The sequence below is a fragment of the Chelon labrosus genome, assembly GCF_963514085.1.
Source record: "Chelon labrosus genome assembly, chromosome: 7".
Lineage (NCBI taxonomy): Eukaryota > Metazoa > Chordata > Actinopteri > Mugiliformes > Mugilidae > Chelon > Chelon labrosus.
The window spans coordinates 25,762,555-25,785,823 of record NC_140343.1 but is presented as its reverse complement, the minus strand read 5'-3'; the positions used below and the strand labels follow the sequence as shown (position 1 = coordinate 25,785,823).

Sequence of the window (23,269 nt, the reverse complement as noted above, 5' to 3'; positions counted from 1 at the left end):
CGAGCCAAAAACACAAGATTAAAAACCCTCTGAAGGTTGCAGCTCCTTCTACGGGCAGCGGCGGCTGCCTGATCGCCGCTGGAGCCTGACCCCGCCACCCTCTGCCAACAATGGTCCCCCCTCAGTTTTGAAAGGGTTGTCTGATAGGGTATGGGCAGGGTGGCGGAGGTCGGTCAGGGGCGGCGGGGCAGGAGACAGCAGCTCAGAGGGGCACTGAGGAGTGACCTGGGATCCACCTCTTAAACCACACATTTATTCATGACTAAACTGCTCACTGAGCTGCATCAGGGAGATGCTCCTGATACTGGTAAGTAAGGCAGAGATACATGTGAACCACAGCCACAAAGAAAAAAACGCTGGAAACCTCCAAACTTTGGCTTTCTGCCACAGTGGAGTTACTTTCACAGTCTAAACATTGTGTTTTTTATTCACAAGTTAGAAGAATACATTCAATTTTCCATGGACAGGGCCAAAAACTATGTAAGAGTTATATTCAGCAGAGTGACAAAGAAGAATCGTATAAGTATGTTTACATGCATCACATTTTCTGTGCTGTTTTTGATCATATTCAGAACATCAGAGCCCTGGTTAGTCTGCTCCCTGCAGGCAATACACGAGTAACATTATCCAGGTTTCTGATGTTTTCCCTCAACTCTTTAGCCATGCAGTTTCTGGCTGGTAAACCCCTCCTCCAAACGCCTTGTTTAATATGCTCCGAGTACCACCTCATGGACGCCGGTCAACACCTAAACTGTTAGTCCGCTACTTTTAGCCATTTCTGTGACTTCTCTGCTCAGGTAATAACTATTTTTTAATGATATGTCAATAAAAGTCACAATGAAAATCGAGCTCTGTCTTGCTGACTAAGATAGTTGTAGATATGTTGTACCTGTGTGCCATGCTCACTTTCCATCAGAATCAAGTACAGCTCGTGTCTGCCAACTGTAGACACAATGTTCATACAATATATCTTTTTGGTTTTGGTAAAGCAATGAATGACTACACAGTATGGACTATTTTTAAAATAGTTGTAAATAGCTGGGAAAGACCCCCTTCCAGCGACCCTCCAGAGGACAAGCGGTTACAGAAAATGAATGAATGAATTGATGAATGAATGTATGTTCAGTTGTGCTGACACTTGTAAAACTCCTGCTATTATTATTTTCTTTCATTTGAACAGTGATTTCATTACAGCAGTTGTAGTTTTGCCAACTATTTAAGCAACACAAAGGATGAATAATCTTGTAAAATTCAAATTTGAATCAATCAAATCAGTTTCTAAAAACTACTTTAAATACTTTTCAGTTCAAGATTATCTGACTGAGGTCATCTTTATCAATATTCTTAAGTAAAATAAATGGAAAGCAGTGCTTCACTGCTTTCAAAGAAGTGACAGTACATGTTGAATACACGTCTTATGCGATGTGATATATTTCGCAAAACTGAGCCAAAGCGTCGCCCGGTAGCTGACAGAAGAGGTCAGGCGTGGCTGACTTAAAGCACACGAGCCTAGAGTCTCAAGTCAGTTCTGCTGTCCAAGAAACCATTCCTGAGCTGTTCAGGCAGTTCCATGTCCGTCCTCCACAGGTCTAGTCTCCCCAGCAGGGAGGCTCATTCTCAGCCAGCCTAACCCGCCACCCTGAGCAGCCATAAGGAAAACACTGACCACCTGTTCAGACGTCCAAAACTCCATTTGAGGATGGCTTCAATAAACACAACCTTTGTACGTGGTTGTCAATAAAGGAACGGTCCACTTTAGGTGATTCTGACTTACTGAACTACATACCATCGTCCAACTTTCTGTTAAGAGTGAACTCAGCTTGATCAGGGAATCCAAATCAACTAAACCCCTTTATTTGGAGGTCAGTGTTTAGTTTAGCTCTTGAAATGCTTCTAATGATCCCAAATTACAGAAGACAGCAACAATACCATCAGTAAAATAAGTTAAAGCGTAAGTAATAGGTTTAATTAGCTTGGCTGGTTGGCTGTTTCCTGACTACCGCGTAGTGATTTTCACCCATCCAGCAAATTATGAGTCAAGAGATCCAAGAAAACATTTCAAGAAACCAACTGCGTATACAGACATGGTGATGAGCTTGAAAGTCGTGAAATCATAATTGGACTTTGAGTTGAGACCAGCTTAGCTTTGATTTCATTCAAGTCAACATTCATTTGACTGAATGTGTGGAGGCCTCCTGACTGCAATAGTAGCAACAGTAGAGATTGGACAGTGTTTCAGATGGGAGATGAGTCACGCTGACATGATGATCAGATAATTACATCGACTCTAACCTAAGGCAGGTTTACATTCTTGAGACCAGAAATATTTGTATTATTTTTTTTTCTGCGTGTTCCTGAATCCACCTTTGTTTTACCTTCAGTCTCCTGCACTTTCAGAAGTCAACCCGACTCTCCTTCCCCTTCTAGGTCTCGCTTCTCTTCCTACTGTACGTCTGACCGGCTGCACTTAATTATTTGCCCATAAATCTCCACCACACACACACACTACATCATCATCAGTCCACCACACTTCCCAAAGGAAATAATGAACTTTTCCCTGCCAACAGAATGATGGCTTAACCCTTCAGAAAAAAAACTAATGGCTGAAATAATTTTATTTCAATACTCATTTAAACTCAGTTTAGCCCCTGTCTGTATGATGTATATACAGGTGTATGGTTATCAGCTGCGCAAACAGTGTGTTTGATGAGTGCAGGATGAATAATGTGGAGGAAATGGGATCTCAGGAGAGGTTGCACAAGCTGAACTCCTGCCTCATGTAGTTTATCTTGTAAGCTGCTACTTACATGTGACTTCAGAACTAAAAGCAACACATATGCCTGTGTTTTAGAGAGTGACGTTAGCGAGTGATGAAGTGATCTGAGCAGAGTGCCAAACCACACATCACAGCTTCAGTCACGGCCAATTACAACTGGCAGCTGATCTTAGACAGCAGGCAGGAGCAGACAGAAGCATCCTGGTAAAATAACCTGGTCGTCGGTGTGTGTGCGCGCATCAAAACCTGCAATCAGCACACACCCTCGGGTCAGTATGTTTGTAGGACTCAAACTATCATGTCCTGGAACGAAGGACCCGGTACCTTTATGTGACTTTGTTCCAGTCCTCCTTCTGTTATCGTCTTCAGTAGCTCCCTGAGTCCAGCCTCAGTTTACGAGGTGACATGGGGTCACGCTTATCTTGGGTGGTCATGTAGGTGTCCTGCTGGTGGCACGCAACCTGTAGGGCTTTTGAAGTTCCTTTCCACTGCCGGAGCGTCACAAAATGTATCATGTAGCCAGTGGCACTGCCCTTTTGTTCATACAAGAATGGTGAGAGGGAATCCGGGTAATTCTGGTCCATCCTGGTATAACTCGAGTCGTACTGAATATATGTTACACATGTAACATACTGTATATACATTAACATATGTATGGACTCCATCCAAACTGTGAAACTAAAAAAAAAAACTAAAAAAAACAAGGAAGTACACAAAACAAACTCTCGCAACATTCTGAAAAGTTCAGATTATAGAAAAGTAGAAAACACATTGCTGCAAGCTGTTTGTCAAACTTCAGATAGCTGAGTATATATACCCCAGACTGGACTCAACATGGACACAGACACAAGCACATACACCTAAAGCTGGGGACACACTACACAACTTTCACAGTCTTCACAGATTTTGAACAGACCAGGAGTACACACTAACAGATTTTGGTATGACGACTGAAAGACTGGAGATAACATGAACAACTGCGTCTGATGAGGGATCACATGATTTGTCAAAACAACTAAAGCAAAATGAAAACATCAAACTCTCGCAAGGAGGGCGACAGTTGTTTTATGCACTGCAACCAACATTATGTTGGAACTCATGCTTCTGCCACAACTCATTAATCTTGGCTCCATATCTGTGGTCCAGGTTTGCTTTGTCGCCACTCTTCCACTTTCGCTGTTGGCCATCGTTGTTTTGACATTCCCGCTACTTCTCGACACTATTCCCTGTCTCCCACTCTCTCTTTTTCATTGGCTGTTTGCATCACGTGTTTGCAGTTGGGTCGGCAATCAGTTCACGCAACCTGTTTGTGTCCAGATTCAGCTCCAAACATTCAAACATGTTTGATTAACTGTGACTGAGGTCGGGTTGGGTCTGTTAGCCTCCCACACTTGCAGATTTTCGTGCCAACTACCCATGCCGATTGTCCCCAACTAGTGCAGACTGGTGCAGACTTTGCGCGACTGGGCAATATAGAGTTGCAAAGTTGGGTAGCTGTTATCACCACAAAGAGAACATTCAAACACCACACACAACAGCCTCTGCTGTCTTGTTGGTTCAAACCCCGAAATAATGAGAGAGCCTCACTCTAACACCACTGCCCTAAACAACAGCACTGGTCTGTGACATCCCAGGTAGAGAGTCTCTCCACTGTTCACCTCAGTGTGACATTATGGTTAAAGTACTGTAGTTTGCATGGATCCCTCTGAGAATTAAATGAGAGTTAAAAACAGATGCATTGTTCCACTGTAGAGTGCAGGCTGTCACGGGGGAGAGTGATGTGGCCTTACCCAGTGCAGTTGCACTGTCATTGGTAATAAAGGAGAATGCAACATGACCCTGTGCAGCTACACTCTCCTGCAGCATGGAGCCCAGCTCCAGGATTAATTAAGACAAAACGATGGTCTGAGACGACTGGCTGGGGTCAGGTTGCACAGATGAAAGGAGAGCAAGCGAGATGAAAACCTCGTCTGTAACCGGAGCCGGGCTGGCCATCGTAACTGGTATGTGGATGCTGTCCCTCTGCGTCCTCACCATTCCCATGTTGTCATCCCGAGGCCACCTACATAGTAGAGATTAAAGTCTGTTTGTGTGCACTCACCCAGTGACACCCCCCTACAACACCGGCTGAGAACATGTCCAGGTCAAGGATCTTCTTTTAATAGTGGCCACCTGCTCCTTTGGCCCATAGCAAAGCTGTTTGTGATCTCGCACTTTCTAAATCTGTTTTCTGTTCACTGCCCTGCTGCAACGGGCCGCAATAACTCACTGTAAGTGTGTTGAAGTCACATTTTTAACATGTTTAAACTCTGTTAGGATATTGTTGTCAGGTAGAAATCTTTATAAATGTTGCTACAGCCTACACATGGTGTTCAAATCAGATCTGTAGCACATGTAAACAACAATAATTGCTTTTGTAAATGTACACCAATCAACATATTTTTTTTTTTTTTTTTTTTACGGTGTTCCCCTCAGCTTGGAGTCTTTTTAGGTCGTTTCAGGTTAATATCAGCTTCAGTTCACTTGAATGCGCTAAGAGAAATTGCTACTCTGTTGGTCCAAAGGAGAGTGAGCATCATGATATTACAGGTCAGGTGATGCTCTGGTTTTGGCTGCATGTGACACCTGATTTATTTTTTTATTTTTTTATTATTTTTTGTGAAGGGCAATGTCAAGACTATCTGGTGAACGTAGTGGATAATTTAGTAGCATTTAGCATTAATTGGTAGAGACCAAAACAGAGCTTTGAGCAGAGCAGAGTGACAACAGAGATTTAAGTGAATATTTGGTGTGTTTTATTGTTATTATATAAGCTTATATATCTTATAGGTTTTGCTTGCTCTCTGTTCTGTGAGGTTCTGCTTACTTGGTAAGGAAACTATTCTAAAAGACTATTTTATTTCCTGGGTTCAATTAAAAAAAATCATTTAACAGTAACTAATGTAAACAGGCCTCTTGTAGAATTAATGCTTCACTGTATTGCCAGCAAAGTCCTTAAAACACACATAAATCTGCGTGTAGAAGTATTTTCCCATGCCTTAACAAGCCTAGCCATGTCTACTAGTCTAGTGTCATATCAGAGGTATTCCAGGGAGGACCAGGTTCACTCAGGTACGACTCTGGTGTCAGGAAAAAAGTGTCTTTACAGAATCAACCTGGTAAACAAAGTAAATTCACATTTGCTATATCCTCTAACGTACAACCTAGTAGGAGACTTTCACAGTTAGTATAGAGGTGATGGGTGAAGGGGACATTTTCACCATGATCAATGTATATAGTGCAAACTGATTCTCCTTGCATGTTCTTGTCATAATTAATGATACACAAAATAAATATAATACATCTGTCACTGGCAGGTCTCTAACTTTGTCTGCCTGATGTTTGCTGCCGATCAAAGGTAGTGTGCGCAGACACCTGCAGTGTGAGCGGCAGAGTCGACGTGTCTCTTCAGGCTTTCAACAAAATGCAAAACACTGCACGCATCGTTGTCAATACAAGAATGTGAAATCTGCTGCACATTTTTTATCACAGACACACGTAGAGGGAGACAGACTACAGTACAGACAAGTCAGCTCTCACAGTATGTGAGAGAGAGAGAGAAAGAGGGAGGGGGGAGAGTGAGAGAGAGAAAGAGGGAGAGAGAGAGAGAGAGATCATCTCTATGATGTCACTTCCCATCTAATTTTTTATCTCAAAAGCTCTTTTTAGTTCAGTGAATGTTGCTTTTAACATCAAAATCTGTTCTCGACTCGCGTTTAGACCCAAGAATTGGATGTGCAGGGGTATTCAGGGTATTTGGTGGTTCAGCATCTCAGAGGCTGTGAACTAGTGGTGGGCGGATCGATCCAAATATCGATATTGATCGATACCAATGTAATGAACTCGATACTTAAATTCCAGTGTCTCTCTTGTACGACTGCAGCGGTTTCATTAAAGAGGCGACCTGACTGCGTTTATCTAAATGCTGCTGCTGTCACAGGAGGGGGAGAAATGTTGTCTTATTTTTGTACTGTATTGTACTTCCTAAACATACATGCTACTTGAAAAAAATTTGTTTTACATTTTCTTTTTTATAATATTTCTTGTGGAGCGATAATTTTGTACACTTTGTTTATTCAAGAAAAAAAATCCAGAAAGAAGTGCAATGAAGGGAGAGATTTAGTTTTATAATTGTATTGTAGTTTCTGAACACTAATTTGTTTTCATTTGTTCTCAAGTGACAATTTTGTGTTGTTTCTGAACAAAACCTTTTATTGTGATAAAGTATTTTCTATTGACTTATAAAAGGCAAATCTACTTAAAGGTCATGAAAATTATTCAAATTTAAATTGCTGATGCATCCACCTTTATTAGTAAAAAGTATCGATATCTGTATCTGTATCGGCGATACTGGCCTTGTATTTACTTGGTATCGGATCGATAGTGTGTTCACTGCAAAAGTGTTGACCACTGGTATCTGCACAATAGTTGAAACAAGTGGGATCCATTTATTTGGATTGTCTTGAACATAAAGTAATTACACTTTGTCAACCGTGCACAGAAAATGGCTTTTCATTACTTCACATCGAAGGCAAATACAACTTGCTAAAAACAAACAAACAAAAAAACAGCATCATGATACCTTTATTTACAGATTTTTGTGGATGGTCAACAATAAATATATGGTTACTTTGGCTTGAGAATCCAACCAGCATCAAGTCCATGATGACCTTCAGAGAGGTGAGCACAAACTACGCAGGCCAGAGTGAATTAAGCAACAATAATACATGCAGACTTCATTAATACAGTTGATCTCGGCGAATAAAACGAGACAGATCGATAAAGCTCAGCTGATGTTTGATAGTAACACTGACCGTGACTGATGTCTGAGGGCCTGAGATAGCAGCCTCTGGCAAGGCTGAGCGAAGTGACTCTCACATGATTGTACGCAGGATTGGCTGAAATGGCACTTTGGCTACGGACACGACAGTAGCAGCGCAAGTGATTTAAAGCTGTGCAATCAACACATGCTATGCAACAAAACCTACTAAAATATCTCATTAAGTAGAACGAACAAAAAAGTCTGCAAAGCTACACTGGTGCGCGTTTCTCATATATTTACAGCAGGTGCATAAATGTTTTTAATTGGCTGTAGATAGTAGTCAAAGGGAAAACGATTTGATTTCTTCTTCTTCAAAAACTAAACACAGAAGAGACAGAAAGTGCAAGAAAACCTAGCTTTACTATAAGGACCATGAAGACAAAGTCTGAGGTCATTGAGTATTAGTTTCATATTAAGTTAGTCCAGGACGGGCTGTCATGTGTCCTGTAGCGTGCACCTTGTTCAACACAGAAACTGGAAGATATGCAGTAAATCAGTGACTATACATATGCTGTAGATTACATTCACACGTGTAAGCAGAAGGACACTTATAGAGGTATTCTTGGCATAGGCTCAATGTTTAAACCAAATGTCTTCATTTTCTCCTCTTCTCTCTGTTAGAAGGAGGGCAGTCAGATCCAGGTCCTGGTCTAACACCCCAACACTTCTACCTATCCCCAAGCCACAGCACCATGTAAATATATACTAACCTAGGACAAACAGCTAGGGCAAGCAAAATACTGTGACACAGCGAGGAGGCCAGTTGCTTTCACTGTGTCGATATGGAGCACCGGGCCGGTCAGTGTGTCCAGCTCGGTAAGTCTCTCTACAGTGTCCACGGTGTGTGACTGCCGCCGCTCTGTGCTGGGAACAGGCCCCACAGAGCCTCCAATCTCCCTCTTCTGGTGCAAGTGGAGGAAGAGCTGAGCTTATTGCTGCAGATCAGGACTCGGGAACCTCGAGTGGAAAGCATCAGCATCCTGCACCACAGATTCCACTGGTCAAGTCCTGGACAACTCCAGCCTTCACGAGCTTCACTAGGAACTCCTTCTCTTTAGGTATGTTGTGCGTCCACGACTGCAAAGGGAATAAAGGCAGTATTTAAGTATTTCAAACACAAGTCTTACAGTTCTTAGCTGAAAAGTAAAAACTCAGAATTGCGATAAATGCAGATCTGTCCAACTTAAAGGAACCGTATGTAGGATTGTGGCCAAAACTGGTACTGCAATCACTTTCAAAATACTGTAGAACGGTGTATCCCCTCCCCCTCCCCCCTGACTCGAGGTTGCCAGTCATAAGTAGGCTAACAAATAACCAACACATTTGCCACAGCGAGTATAACGCGGGGCAAATTACGCCATGTCGGCGTTCAATATCACCAATGGCTATCACAAGGTTGTTTTCAGTCCCATCAGAAAAGATTGAGAGTAACTAAATAACATTAGCAATGGTCATACAGGTCAACTTGCAGCATGTGTAGTCCACAATATACGCGAAGAACGAATGAGGAATAATTTTTACCGAGGTAACGTTAGGCTACTCAATACTTCTCAATTACGTTTCACATTGCCATAATCGACGTGCTAATGTTGTTTTCCTCGGCGTTTCAGCATAACGACAGAGAAACGGGCTCATAATGCATTGCTAATGTTAGCAATGACGACTCGCCGTTTTTATTTCCCAAACAATTCCTTACCTTTTCAATTCGATGACCCACCTCCTCTGTATGCGCTAACGTAACGTTCGTAGCTGCAGCTGTGGTAACTAGAGCAGAGCTGGCAACCCGGATGACGAAACTCTACTGACTTCGTGATTAGTAGATAGCTTGAGGGTGCACAACATGACAACATCAACATCAGTTGAGGGCTGCAACTTTCACTTTTAAATGACAATATCCTGGCCGGGCCACTGTTGTCAGTGATATAAGTATTTGAAATGAACATGATTTCTTCATGTCTAGTGACATATCAGGGCCATTTTATGATTAATTGAAATACATTTCTTACATACGGTTCCTTTAAGGGAAGTCTGGGAGAGTTTACTCATTTATTAACATCAGAAATATCATTTCAAACCGAGTGTGTACCTCAAATAAATAACTGAAGATAAATATTAACAGTCAGAAAATGGTTTAATGAATAAAATTTAGACTGTAAGCATGAAACAAAAAAATCTGACTGAGGATGCGCCTGATACTGTATCTCAATATAAAAAGGGCACCTTGTCTTTAATATAAAACTGAATGGAACCTTATTAGAAAAGGAAATACAACGAGAGCATGCACCAGACTGGTAAGCCATAGTACTGATCAGTACACTAATCAGTGTGTGTGTGGTGCAAATTTTTTGAAGGCTATGCCCATGACAATGATATATGTCGTGACACTGCAGGTGGATTGTTTACGGACAGGAAACAATAGCAGAAGGTGTTTTGATGCAGGCTGTTGCTACTATTGGCTGTTGCTACTATTTCACATATTTCACATATTTTACAAGCCTGACATTTTCTTATGCTTATTGTGGTATCTTAATAATTAAGGGTGTTAGTAACCTCTTTGATGGCCGACATCCTGATCTTCTCATAATAGTGCAGTGGGGCGTGGGGGGTGCTCATGTTGTAGCCAAATCCAGCCACAGCTACTTCATCACAGTTGTGAAGGGCCATCGTTATGGCGACTGCTCCCAGGGTTGGGATATTCTGAAAAACAGGATTTAATGTTTATAACGTTGTTTTTTTTTCCAGGGTAATCAGACTCCGTGCAGGTGTAGACTCTTGGCTCTCTGCAGCATCTGGTACCTTTCTAATGCAAACAGACGTTTGAAACAAGCTACCGTTTCTTCTGCTTCCCTACCTAGAAGTAAAACAGAAACCGAATGCCAGGTAAACAGCGGGTCGCTTACCCCTCTGCCCATCTGTCCATTGTTGTGAGGTAAACCAATCAGCTTAAAGGAGGCCTCTTGTATGAAGTAGGGGTTCAGGATGCGCATCTCGCTGGGCTCCCTTGGAACTTGCTTGGCCACAGACTTCCAGAAACCATCGATGCTGCGCTGAGACACAAAGAGAGAGGGAATTAAACAGCGCGGTTAAGGTGATCCTGTTGAACAAACTAAAAACGAACACTGCGCATGCAATCAACAATTGTGTGCACAGGATGTACATTTTATTGGAATGATTATAGGGATTAATGGCTAATAACCAATCTATAAACATATAGACATCTGTATAATATATACATTTGTTTTATACACGTATTTTAATAATGGTCTACTTATTAATAATTCCCTTATTTTATCTTTGTACATGAAAACGTTTTAGTTAAACAGTTAGATTGCTGACAACTGCGTTACTTTTGTACTTTTTGTGTAATGACAATAAATATTCTGATTTGTTAATACTCAGTCTCCATCAATGTTATGAGTTGTTTGTACTATCATCATCACATGGAGGGATCGGATGCAAAGTGGGCAGCAGCGGAAAGTATGATGGTGCATAAGCAGCCCAGTGAAAGATATACCCTGGATTGAGGCCTTGGGGAGAGGTCAGCACCATTAAGACACTGATGAAAAACAAGAGGAGCAAACAAAGCCAGCCAGAGAAGAATGCCTTTGTATCACTATACCTTGGGGCCATTACACTAATTATAGGCACCCTGCCCAGGCGTCCTGATGGCTCTTTATAGACAGTTACTTGGATACCTGGTCCTGGGTTCACTCTGGCATATTGGAATTCAGGACCAGGAGAAGCCACGCAGCAATGGGATGAGCTATTAGCTTACTTGCATAGCAGTGTTACCCTGTTAGACTTCTCCTAGTAAACTTTTTTTTCCAGATCAATTTGCTCCTCTATTGGAGCTGGAAACCCAATCCCTCTGCTGGCAGCACTGGGACACAACAAACCACCTGCACAAAACAGGCAGGATCCAATGACAACCAATTCTCACGACCCTATAATGACTGTATGAATTTTATTATGCATTTAATTGACCCCCAACAAGCAATGCCACAATTAATCTGCTCGATGTTAACAGAATTCATAGAAATATACCGTGCACAACGGATTATTAATGAAAAGAGCTGGCTTTTATGTTCAAGATTGAGGTGAAAATGAACATTTATGGGTAAAGATTATTAGCAGCCACATGGATCCTCCAAGAAAATATAGAAAAATAAAAGTTTCACTTCTCAAACCACACATGAAGCCATCTGACTCGAATGGCTCAGTCAGTCACCATTACGAAATATTCCCCCATGAACAGGTCCAGTGGCACTTGGACGGCTAAACTGAGAAGCATCACTGTTACATAATTTATAGGAAGTAATTCCATCACACAAAAAAAGCAAAGAAAATAAGTCTGGCCCTCAGAAAGAAGGAAGTGGACGCTTACTACCGTTCATAACTGTGTGAGTGAGTGTTCACCTGCTCTGGGAGACTCCTGCCCCAAAGGGTGTAAAGGAAGCCAGTCTCATTGGCTTCACGGTCCCTGAACGCAACTATGGTTTATTCAACCTATCAGTGTGGCAGTGTCATGTTACACCTGTGTTGCCATAACATACTACCATGCCGACTGTACACAGACTAGTTATATGACCCGTCGTCCAACAGCATTTAAAGGCAGAGGTGTTTCCATTGGTTCTGAATGGTCACTCTGAATTAGGTGTGAAGATCCTCCGGGCAATCCAACGTTCTTCCTGATCTCTCAGCTCTTTTTTTGTCTTTGTAGTTTTGGTGCAGCGAACTGCAGAAAAAGGTTTCAGACGCTGTTGAAAGCGTGATTATTCTCTAATGGATACCCTGATATAAGGTCTTCTGTGGAAACTATCAATATTTAAATCTGCTTGCTTTCTAAATTCAACCACGCCGCGACCAAGCCACAGATAACATGTAAAAGCAATCCCATGAAGAAAACTATTTCAGAAGTGATGTGCTTACGTAAACAAGTTAGACAAGATGGGAGTCTGTAAGTTTTTCAAGGAACTGACAACAAAGGGGAAGCATTTTTGCAATACAGCTGCTACAGCGTCCACACCGTCTTCAGCTGTCCACCTGTCAGTGGAAGTGAAATGTTATCCAGCGACGGGACCACCCTGGCGGCCACCCACCTCCTCCTGACGGGCCACCTGAAGCCTTGGCTTCCTTGTTTTGCCTCCAGTGCTACAGCACAACGATGGCTGCTTGTCTGAAATGCATTACTGCTTAAATCTCAAACTCAACACTCCCACCGTAATGACCAGGAGTTGGATAAGCAAGCACACTATAGTATATACCAGGGGATTCTCACTAGTAGTAGTCTAGTAAAGGTACATCTTATCTTCTCTTTATACTGGCAAGGTGTAAAAATGTCAACTGAAATTAAGCAATGGAAAAAAAAAAAATCTATCTATGGTATTCTTGTAGTAAATTTATGAATACAGTCTTAAATATCTGTTTTGTCTGGTAAACTTATGAATGAATATCTAATCCCCTCCCCTCCTAGGCGAATAAGAGAGAATAGAAAACAATACGTCAATAACGTAATTATTGTGTAATAATTATTATAAGTTAGCTGGGTGGTTAATATTAACAGGTCACTATCATCTGCTTGTGCAAGTAGTACGGTTAACTGTTTGAAGTCTGAAGCAGAACTGAGGGCCAGACTGAGACATCTGTATCTAATGAAAAGAAAGAAGGAGAGGAGAACAGCAGACATGTTTCTCCCATGAAATTCTCAGTCAATAACTTTATCCTCATCCATAAGCTAAATTCACTTCCTCTGCTCAATGTGCTCGTGGTCAATGTTAAAAAATAAATCCATAATTAAGTAGATGTTAGGCCTCAAAGAGAGGTCTGTCTGGGGTCGTGACTGGCTTGGTTGACATGACTAATGTGGAGTGATTGGCAGTAAAGACATTCATTGGTGAAACTGTGTTGCATACGAATTATTTTAATTCAATGTGATATAAAGACTTTTATTTTGTCCCCTTGTTAGTGGAACAGACCATACATTTTCCAGAGCAGTTTTGCTCCTTGTAGGCTTGATTTTAGTTTTTTGTTCCCCATAAATATGTCTTGTTTTTCTGTGAGTTGCATTAACAGACCCTCAAGGGCTTCTAATAATCTTTATTTTTTTTGTAAGACAATTCTTGTTTTCTTTATGGTTTCCTAATTTAATGTACTTTATGTACAATTTTCTGAATTAACTTTGAATACTGGTGTTGCTAACCATGTATGGTGTTTGCTTTGTCCTCCAATTAGATTTGAATCATCACTCTATGGCTCCAAATGACATGGTCACGACGTCAACCATAAAACAATTCTTTAGGCTTCAATTTGGGTCGCTGGCCGGATGGCGATAGGTCGGTAGGTGGATACTTTATTTATCCCGTGGTAAATTAAGTAGCATCATTGCATTTTTGGATTCATCTCTCTACTATTTTCTGAGCAGTGTAATGGAAATGTTTCACACAATCAATAATTCAATTCAATTTTATTTATATACCGTCAATAACAATACAAATCGTCTCAAGACACTTTACAAAACCCGGCCTGAAACCCCCAGAGCAAGCCTGAAGGCGACGGTGGCAAGGCAAAACTCCCTTTTAACAGGAAGAAACCTTGAGCAGAACCCAGCTCAGATGGAGGGACCCATCTGCCTAAGGCCAGCCGGGTACAGACAGAAGAAAGAGAGAACAGCAGAAACAGGATAAACATATATGTGGCTTAGAAGTTCCTTTAACCTATAAGTCTACTGTGATATAGGTCATATATTCTGTAGTTTTCTTGTGTTCTTTCAGGGTCTGATCCTGGGAGCCAGACAGAGAGCTGAAAGGAGTTAATAATGTGACCTCCAGTAGATAAGAAGTATAAAAAAAGAAAAAAAGAAAAAACCTTCTGAAACCAAACCTTGATGAGTGATCTTTTGATAGTGTGCTCACCATTTGTCTGCCTTATTGTGCTTCGGATACAACTGTCCTCTAAGGAGTCTCTCAATGATTTGATGCTGAGAAAGCCCCTCTTTGCTTAGAATCAATTTGTCTAAGGTCTCCTTTGTTGCCCACTGTGACAGTGCTACTTATGTTCTTCTAGAAACCTGAGACACAGACTTATTTATAACAATTGCCACATGCTGTGTTACTTGAACAAACCTCTCATACAGTCAGGTTCATATCCTTTGCGTTCAACTATTTATATTAACGGTCCCTCTATTATTAGGGGCATTATAAAAAATATGATCAGTTTGTTAATCTTTCTGGCTTATCTTCAGCAAGTGAACTACATGTAATTCCTACATACTCTCTAATTTAGCAGAGATTCATTATGTAACTGTAAAACATCTTTTGATAATCTGCTAAAATAACAATGTCATAAATAATGTGTCCGTGTTCAAACATGGACTGTAACTGTAAGTACATCAAATTCACCTTTTCATTTGCTTAACGCTGAACCAGAATATTAAGTAGTTCCTTTTTATTTATTTGAAATTTCATAACTTTTTAAATGTTTCCTCATATTTTCTGATCATTTCCAGGCTTACATGAAGACATGATAGATTTTTGATGTGGTCTCAGTTATTGGACCCAGCTGGTTGTTTATTAGGTCCAACTAATGCAATATAATAAAGGAGCAGTAAATTCTAAAATCATCACATTAGAACTCCTTTAGAGTTGATTAAGATCATTCTGGACGCAGCAGTCTGTGTTGCTGCTGAATCGTATGGTACTACATACATTTAGTCGACCCTCATTGTTATAACTGGGTAGAACAAATAAACATAACATCATATCTACCACCATGACATGATGTGACTGACGAAAAGATTTCTGTGGAAAAAGAGACACTGCTGATGTTTCGTAGCAAACAAGACCAACAAAGTAATGGAAATGAGAAATGGTAGTACATTAGCAGCAACTACTTGACTTTGGAGGTCTATGAACATTTGACCCCCATTTGCTCGCTTGTGAGGGAGGAGGACCGGAGATTAAGTACAAAGTAGGCTTGTTGTGACTGCGGCAGAAGGAATGTGTTACATTCCTACTCAAACGTGTACGACCATAAAGCCAGAGCCCACGGCTGGTTGTTGAAACAGACAGAGGCAGCTGTAATAGTAGAGGAGGTGGGCTTGGTATGCGACAACTTGATAAATGGGTGCCGTACATGTTTGTACACATTCAAATCAGTTGTAGAACAAAAAAACAACAACAAACGAACAGGAAAATGAAGTGTGGACTATTAAATATTAGATGTCTCTAGTAAACGTTTTGGAAACAGATCAACAAATTGATTTTATTTAGTCTGACTGAAATGTGACTGCAGCAGGATGAATGGCAGTTTAAATGAGTCACTGCCCTCTAACCATACTCATTATCACATTCCTTAAAGCATAGGACAAGGAGAAGGAGGAGGAGGAGCAGAAAGCTTCCACTCTAACGTTCCAATTAATCCAAAGCCTAAACAAAATTAGAATTTATTTGAAAACTTCACTCTTAGTCTCTCACACACCCAAACATTGTCATTGTTAGTTACTGTCCATCTGCGAATTCTCACACTTTCTATCCTGTTTAGTACCTTGTTCAGTTAATGTTATTACAGAGGGTCTGTTACACAGCGTAAACAGTCATGCAGATCTTGACAAGAAGAGAGGCTTGTTTTACTACTAATTCTATTTCTAAACGACCTTAGCTTACTCCAAAGGCAATACCAGGTGGCTGGCTCCATGTAGGACATGGATAAAACAACAAAACATAAAGAATGAAAAAAATAAACGATAAAAAAAAAATATCAAACCCTCTCTGTGACAATTAACTTGTCACGTTGCCATGGAAACAGCCACACTTCTGCAAGTCTATTTTAGCCTCCAAAGCAGTTCCTGTTTCTGACTTTTTCAACATTTAGTTTTATATTTCTGTATTTCCATTCTGTTTTTACGATGCCCATGTGGACGGGAAAATTCAAGCTGCCCACCTTGTGATGCCAGCGGAATGAGTGAGGGAGTACCCGACTGTTAAGCTACATTTGCATTTTTAGGTGTGGTAGCAAAATAAAATACTTTTCTTTACCAGCCTCTGGTTGAAAATCATGTGTCGGAGCCACTTGAAATCCAGAGCTTTGAAAGCAGAAAGGACAAACAGAGACTCGGCCTCGTAGTGTTCTGTCTTCTGAATGGCTCCCTCTGGATAAGTGATCCTCATAGTGGTCTTGGAGCCAACGTCTTTCTCAAAGCTTTTCACGGGGGCCTCATTTAGCCTGCAACACATAATCACAAGACGCACAATGCAAAATAATCCAAATGCTTAACTTCTAATCACACATTTGTAATATTATCATATATAAACACTTGAATGATATACCACATCAGACTGCAAAGAGTCCTAACTCTCTATAGACACACATAGGGTCAACATACAGTACACATTTATGTAGAGATGCACCGATTACAATTTTCCCGGCCGATTCCTATTTCCGATTTTTCATTGAGTTTGACCTGCCGATACCGATTTTAGCCAATTCCGATTTCATTTTTTCTAACCACTTTACAACACACACAAAGATTTATTTTCTCTTCTTTAATAGAATATTATGTTTTCATTAATTTACATTTTTTGAACAGATAATCGCTATCACTATAAAAATAGAACTATATAAATTACTCCTGGTGTGGGAAGTTCACACTTCTTATTTGTTTTCTTCCTAATTGTCCTTGAAATAGTGGTCAAGAACCCCCCCACCCCCAACACAAAAATGGTTTGGACACTGATCAAAATTTGATGTTGCCGTTTGATTTGAAGTTTTGTTTACTCTGTCCTCTTCTTTGGATTGTATTCTACATCATAACATCATAAGTAAGTAGCTCTTAACGAGACGGGTCAAGATAAAGAATGTTTTTGAACTTTAGAACTCCATTTCTACACTGAAGTACTTCTCATATAAGTTAGAAGATGTCCAGGATACTCCTAAGCCTCTGTTCAAGCAATCTTTTTGAAATAACACAGCAATCAATTTGGAGAAAAATCAAAAGAAAGTCCTGTACTAAAGTATATCAAAACGTACCTGATAACCACATCAAACTCGTCTATCCTCTGTCCCAGAGACTTGTTGGATAGGATTCCTCCATTCCCAACAATGATGCACGTCTTACAGCTCTTACTGTAACATAGACCACAATGCACTTTAAAAAAAAAATTCAATACTTTTCTTTACTACAGTCATTTAACCCAAGTTAGTTTGAAGGAGAACATGTCTTCCCATCTCCTAATAATCCTCCACCTCCATAATCATTTCAGGTACAACAGGTATTAGTATGTTTGACTTCTTGGCTTAACTGGTGTAGATAAATGTATACAATTCAACACGAACGAATATAGTTGATTACTACACACACCCATGTTCTTTTCTTCTGGAACCAAACTCTGTCAATCAGGTCACAGAACAAAAGAAAAGGCAGATTCAGATACTATTTGTACCTGGTGAGTGGATTTCATCTGTTTATATTCAATGGTTACCTACCTAATGCCTAAATGTTTTTCAGAGGCCTCATGCACTAGCGTCCTCTTAAACACACTCGCTATCACACCTTCAAGACCTCATAAAAATATAAATATAAAGATATAAAATACTTCATTCTGGATGGAATCTTTGGAGCAGGGTTTATGGAATGTGTTTTTTCTTTTCAGTCCAGGTACAATAAGGAATTGATTTTACCAAACAAATCTGAAGCTATAACAGTCCATGCTACAAAACACGAAAATTAAATGAATCCATCCTCAATCCAAACCCAAGCATTTTTAACATTACTGTCTACTGAAAATTGCTCTTTAGTGTCCCATACACTCACTTTATTCATTATATTGCCCAACTAAACTTTAAAAAGATTAAGAAAGGTATATATGGAGTGATTGACATGACAAGAAACAACTTACCTGTCAAGTTCTTCACTAACACCATACTCTTTGGTAGCTGCCAGAAGGATATCTATGAGCTTTTCTGCAGATGTAAAAAAAGAAACAAGGCAACAAGTGATATGAAGATGAAAGAAATATTACATTAGATTCCTTCTCTTCTCCAGAACAACTGGACTAGCTGTGATAAAGGCAAGCGTATGAGTCAGACCCTGGGTGGGCCAACACTTATTCATGTTACAGTGTTATACAGCTCTTGAATATAGAGCATCTTGAGCAGCTGTATCACCGTGTGGTACGGCAGCACTATGGCCATGGACCACAAACGTCTGCAGAGAGTGGTGAAGACTGCTGAGAAGATCACCAGGACTCCACTGAATCCAAACCCTGAATCTTGAATTTTAGAAAATGCTTTGCATCACAAAATCTTTACTGCCTCCAACTAAGGGCATAAATGTGTGCTCACACAATCACCCATGGGGGGTGGGCTATGCAGTGTCTGGTGGGCGGGGCCGTTCAGGAGGATAGGACCGCTTGTGTGGCCTCGCCTCCAGCGCAGTGTGGTCACTACCTCCCAATTTTAATCGCAAACAACTCACATCTCACAAATACCCATAGGTGGGGGTGGGGGGGTGACTGGGTCGTCTTGTTCCCCTGTTCCCTGGGTGCGCCGGGGTGGCGGTGGGGGGGCTGGCAGCTCTCCCATGGGCCTGCGGTACCTGCCGGCTGTATCGCTGGGGATCTGCCTGATCCGGTGGGGACCTCGTTCTGGCAGGGTGGTGGTCTAGGTGTGGTGGCAGCGTGCCGTGGTTGGGGGGACTGCTTGGGGGGGGAGTACGGTGGGGTGGGGCCCTGTCGGGATGGGGGGGTCCCTGGGTGCTTGTCTGGCCGTTGCCGGCGGGGGGGTGTAGGGCCCTGGAGATCTGGGGGATGGGTGTGGCTGCCGACTGGCGGTCACGGTTTGTTTGTGGTTTGTGTTGTTTGTGTTCGACTGGGTGAGTCACAGGGGGAGAGCGTGTTAGAATGAGGGAGGGGGGAGGTGAGTAAGGTGAGTGCACGGAATGAGTGGGAGAACCTGGTGGAGGGTGTGAATGAGTGAGGAAATGAGAGGAGGGCTGAGTGGGATGGATGGAAGTGTATGAGTGAGTGGGTGTGCAAGTGGGTGGCAGGGGAGGGTTGGGTGGGTGGGAGGAAGGGAGGGGGGGCGGGGGTGGGTGCTGCCGGGGTCCCTGGGCGCGTGGCTTGGGCGTGGGGGCGGGTGCTGGCCCGTCCCGGGCGGCCGTCTGGGGCGGCCTGGTCCTTGTGGGCGTCGGCTGGGCCGCGTGTCTGGTGGGGGTGGGGGGTGCTGCCCTCGGGCTCGTGGGGCCGTGGACCTTGCTCCGTGCCTGTCCCGGGTGGCTGGTTGCCTGGCGAGGTTGGTGGCTGCCTATCTTGGGCCGCCGGGGCCTGCTCGCCGCAGCTGGGGGGGGGGCTCTGGCCGGGGGCCTCCTATGCCACCAGCTGGATGGAGGCATGTCCCTCTGTGGTGTGGTGGTGGGGACACGCACCCTGGGGTTGCTGCTGGTGGTTGGGATCCTGGGACTTCCTGTCCATTGTCTGCTCTCCTTGGGGGAACGGTTGCACCATCACAGCCATCTTTAAACACTCTTCATCCTCATTCTGCATGGTGACACAGTCACTGCATCCTCTGGTGAACATTTAAACCGTGTATACAAACCGTGAACATTAAGGACTACTGTGGTTTAGTTATCTGCTGTGTTATACAAACATGTATGTGTAGACTTAAACACGAGTGTATAAAACTTTTGTGCCATGGTTGTTGTCTACCCCAGTGTAATCTTTCTCTTTTGTGTGCCTTTTAGGATTGTCAGCTTGCTCTCCGGCCGAGACCGGGTGATGTTCTTTGTTGTGTTTCTCAACAGGTGTAGCAGTTGCTGCTTGGTGTATCCCTCTTTTTCTCTCCATCCCCCCCCCCCGTTTTTCTCTCAACTCCTGTCCACTCTATCTTTCTTTCTCTTTCTCTCTCCGTGTCAGGTTCAGCAATATTATGTAAAGGTCCATCCACCAACATGTATAAAAAATAAAATAAAGTTTAACTGAGATTATCAAGAGGAGCCTTATCATTCATAAAGCTCCCCTTGGCAAATCAAAATCTGCTCAGCACAATATGAAGAACAGATCATTATTCTGCTTGCTTCGATGCTGGACAGGACAAAAAAAAAAATAAAAATAAAAAAAATAAATAAATAAATGTGTGCTCATACCTTGTGATTTTACTCCAAACGGAGGTGGATAATCATCAATTTCAGAGAATCGTTTGTAGTTTGGATCAAGGAACATGGGCGCCAGTTTGGTGAACCTGTTGATGTAAAAGAAAACATGTTACAACAAGTAAGGATGAAGAAATGGTATCCTTCAATACAGTACATATCCAAGACCCGCACAGCCCTGATGGGAACAGAGTAGATGCACTGATTAATTGCAAAATGCACAAGAGGATTTAGAGAATCAAGTTTCCAGCTAATCCTCAGTCTAAGATGATCTTTGACCAAAACAAAGTAAAGGAGAGGATAGAGCTGCAAATTTCACACCGGAGCAGTGCGTTGGGTGCCTTACTCAAGAGCACATCAAAAGTGGTAACTGGAAGGCAGACAAGCAAGATCCATGTACTTACATTATGCACCAAGAAGTAGCCACTGGTTAAGAGGCTCCGCTGATCACAGTAAATTCAATTGATCTCATTCAATGGTTGCTACATGACAACAGCCAACTGGTTTTAAGTGGATGCCTCACATGAATACTCCATTGGTAACTTCATCCAGAGTTGTGCACTCAAGTCCTATGACTTGCAGCTGAGTCATAAATCTGATGACTTTATACTCAACAAGATCAAAAAAACTTGGCAACTTGACTTGGCCACCATTGACTTGTGACTTTCCTTGGACATGAGTCTCTCGTGAATGTTATATGAGAGATTGGTAATTAATATAAACAGGAGCACAGTTGCATAAAACTGTTAGAGACAATAGTAGTTCCAGCTGGCATAATGGTACCATAACCACTATCACTCCAACATCAAAGATTAGCCTGGAGGAGTGAACTATCTACAGTGCATTTATAATAAACATCTGCTCAACATCGCACATAAAGCAAAAATTACAGAGTTAAGTATATTCTGTTGATTTGGTGGGTCAGAGCATTGAACATGTTATGCTCTATTTAGTCCTCACATCTGTGTCCACTTTTTGGGATTGGGCCTTAATGAATGTCAACATAGTTAAGCTTCCTGTTTAAGCACAACTGGACATGTATACACTTAAGTATATGCATGTGTATGTGCATGTTGTCAAGATCCCCTGGTGAGAGATGACAAAAGCACTCCATAGCCAATTAAAAATTCACTACAATGACATCAAGATGTCCCACATAGCCACTGACCACCATCACGGCCCATTTTCTTTTGTAAAGAAGAAACTGTAACAAGGAACCCAATAATACTGCTTTGATATTGGACAGTAACTAAACATGTACTGAATGCAACTAAAACATTTTTGACAAGATCAACAATGTTTTAACTGTTTCTGTGTCAAAAGTCCGGCTGAACTTTGCAAAAGCATATAGTGTAATGTGACCAAGATTGGACTTTTGCCCAAAATTGTAAAGGGTATGTCTGGCACAAAAACAAAACACCCCACCAGCAAAAAAATAACATCAGACTCAAGGTGAAGCATGGTGGTGGCAGCATCACATTGCAAAAAAGTGCTAAGTCAAGATGTACCGAACAGACAGACTCTTATCCAAACACATTGTACTATAATAAGGTATTATAGTATTATAGTATTAGGTCAGGGGTGGGCACATGAACTTTTTTTTTTCCTGTTTTTCTCAGAAATGTGTCACTGTGATTTTCAGTGGTGCTACATACACTGTAATTTTTACATGAAATATGCTAAAGTCCTGATATAATTACATCATAAAGACTTGTGTAGACTTTTAATATCCAGTTTCTGATCTAATAGCACAGGCTACACCCTTAGGCCACACTCCAGTCCACATTTTTGTATATTTCCTGTACTGATTAATCATGGCATGGTGATCTGGTACAACACATCCAGTTTTCCTACCCTAAATAACCCTGTTGATAAATGTTTTAAAACATTACTGTCATCAAATTTGAATAAACCACATGATTGTAAAGTAACTGCAACCAATAGTGTAGAATGCAACCTAATTAGATAAATAAAAATAATAATAATAATAATAATTAGTGAGTCCATTAGAACTTACAGGCTATTCTGTCAACTGGATCACCTGTTGTCAGCTTTAGCAGAGGAACCTGCACAGAATAAATGTGCCAAGTTGCCTTGGGCATTCGACTACTTTCCTTTGAGGAAATTCCTTGAGTCATTTTAACAGGTTACAACTGGGACTTGCACTTCATTCACACTGCTGTTTGAAGACTGTAGTGGGTTGATGGGTTGCGTGTCTCTGATGCTTTGAGACTACGTGTATACATGAACTGGCCTGAGGTATTCTCACGCACTGGGACACAAGCGGAGCACAAGAGTGCCAAAATACATCTGCACAGCACATTAGAGGAGTGCAAAAATAGATCTGCATGGCACATTAGCCCATTCAGTCCACTGCATCTTCTGCTAAGCAGGTGAAGAGCTTTCACAGTGTGCGGACTTCTTTGGTCTTTAATAATGCAGAGGCAGAAATGGGATCTTTCCTTCGTCATATTACACTCAGAAAGCTTTC

The 23,269-nt window shown here is 41.6% G+C and overlaps 1 protein-coding gene across 1 annotated transcript in view; it reads right to left on the bottom strand.

Annotated features, from left to right (window-relative positions):
* Positions 1-7,089: 7,089 nt before the first annotated feature.
* Positions 7,090-23,269, bottom strand: part of st3gal3a (ST3 beta-galactoside alpha-2,3-sialyltransferase 3a) — a 31,170-nt gene continuing 14,990 nt past the window's right edge. Inside the window, exons 5-11 of the mRNA XM_084547594.1 lie at positions 20,773-20,867; positions 18,530-18,593; positions 17,661-17,756; positions 16,670-16,856; positions 10,538-10,684; positions 10,188-10,334; positions 7,090-8,714 (exon numbers count right to left, since the gene is read on the bottom strand). Of these exons, the coding sequence (XP_084403720.1) occupies positions 8,610-8,714; positions 10,188-10,334; positions 10,538-10,684; positions 16,670-16,856; positions 17,661-17,756; positions 18,530-18,593; positions 20,773-20,867 (841 nt within the window). The 3' untranslated portion in view covers positions 7,090-8,609. The remainder of the gene's footprint in view (positions 8,715-10,187; positions 10,335-10,537; positions 10,685-16,669; positions 16,857-17,660; positions 17,757-18,529; positions 18,594-20,772; positions 20,868-23,269) is intronic.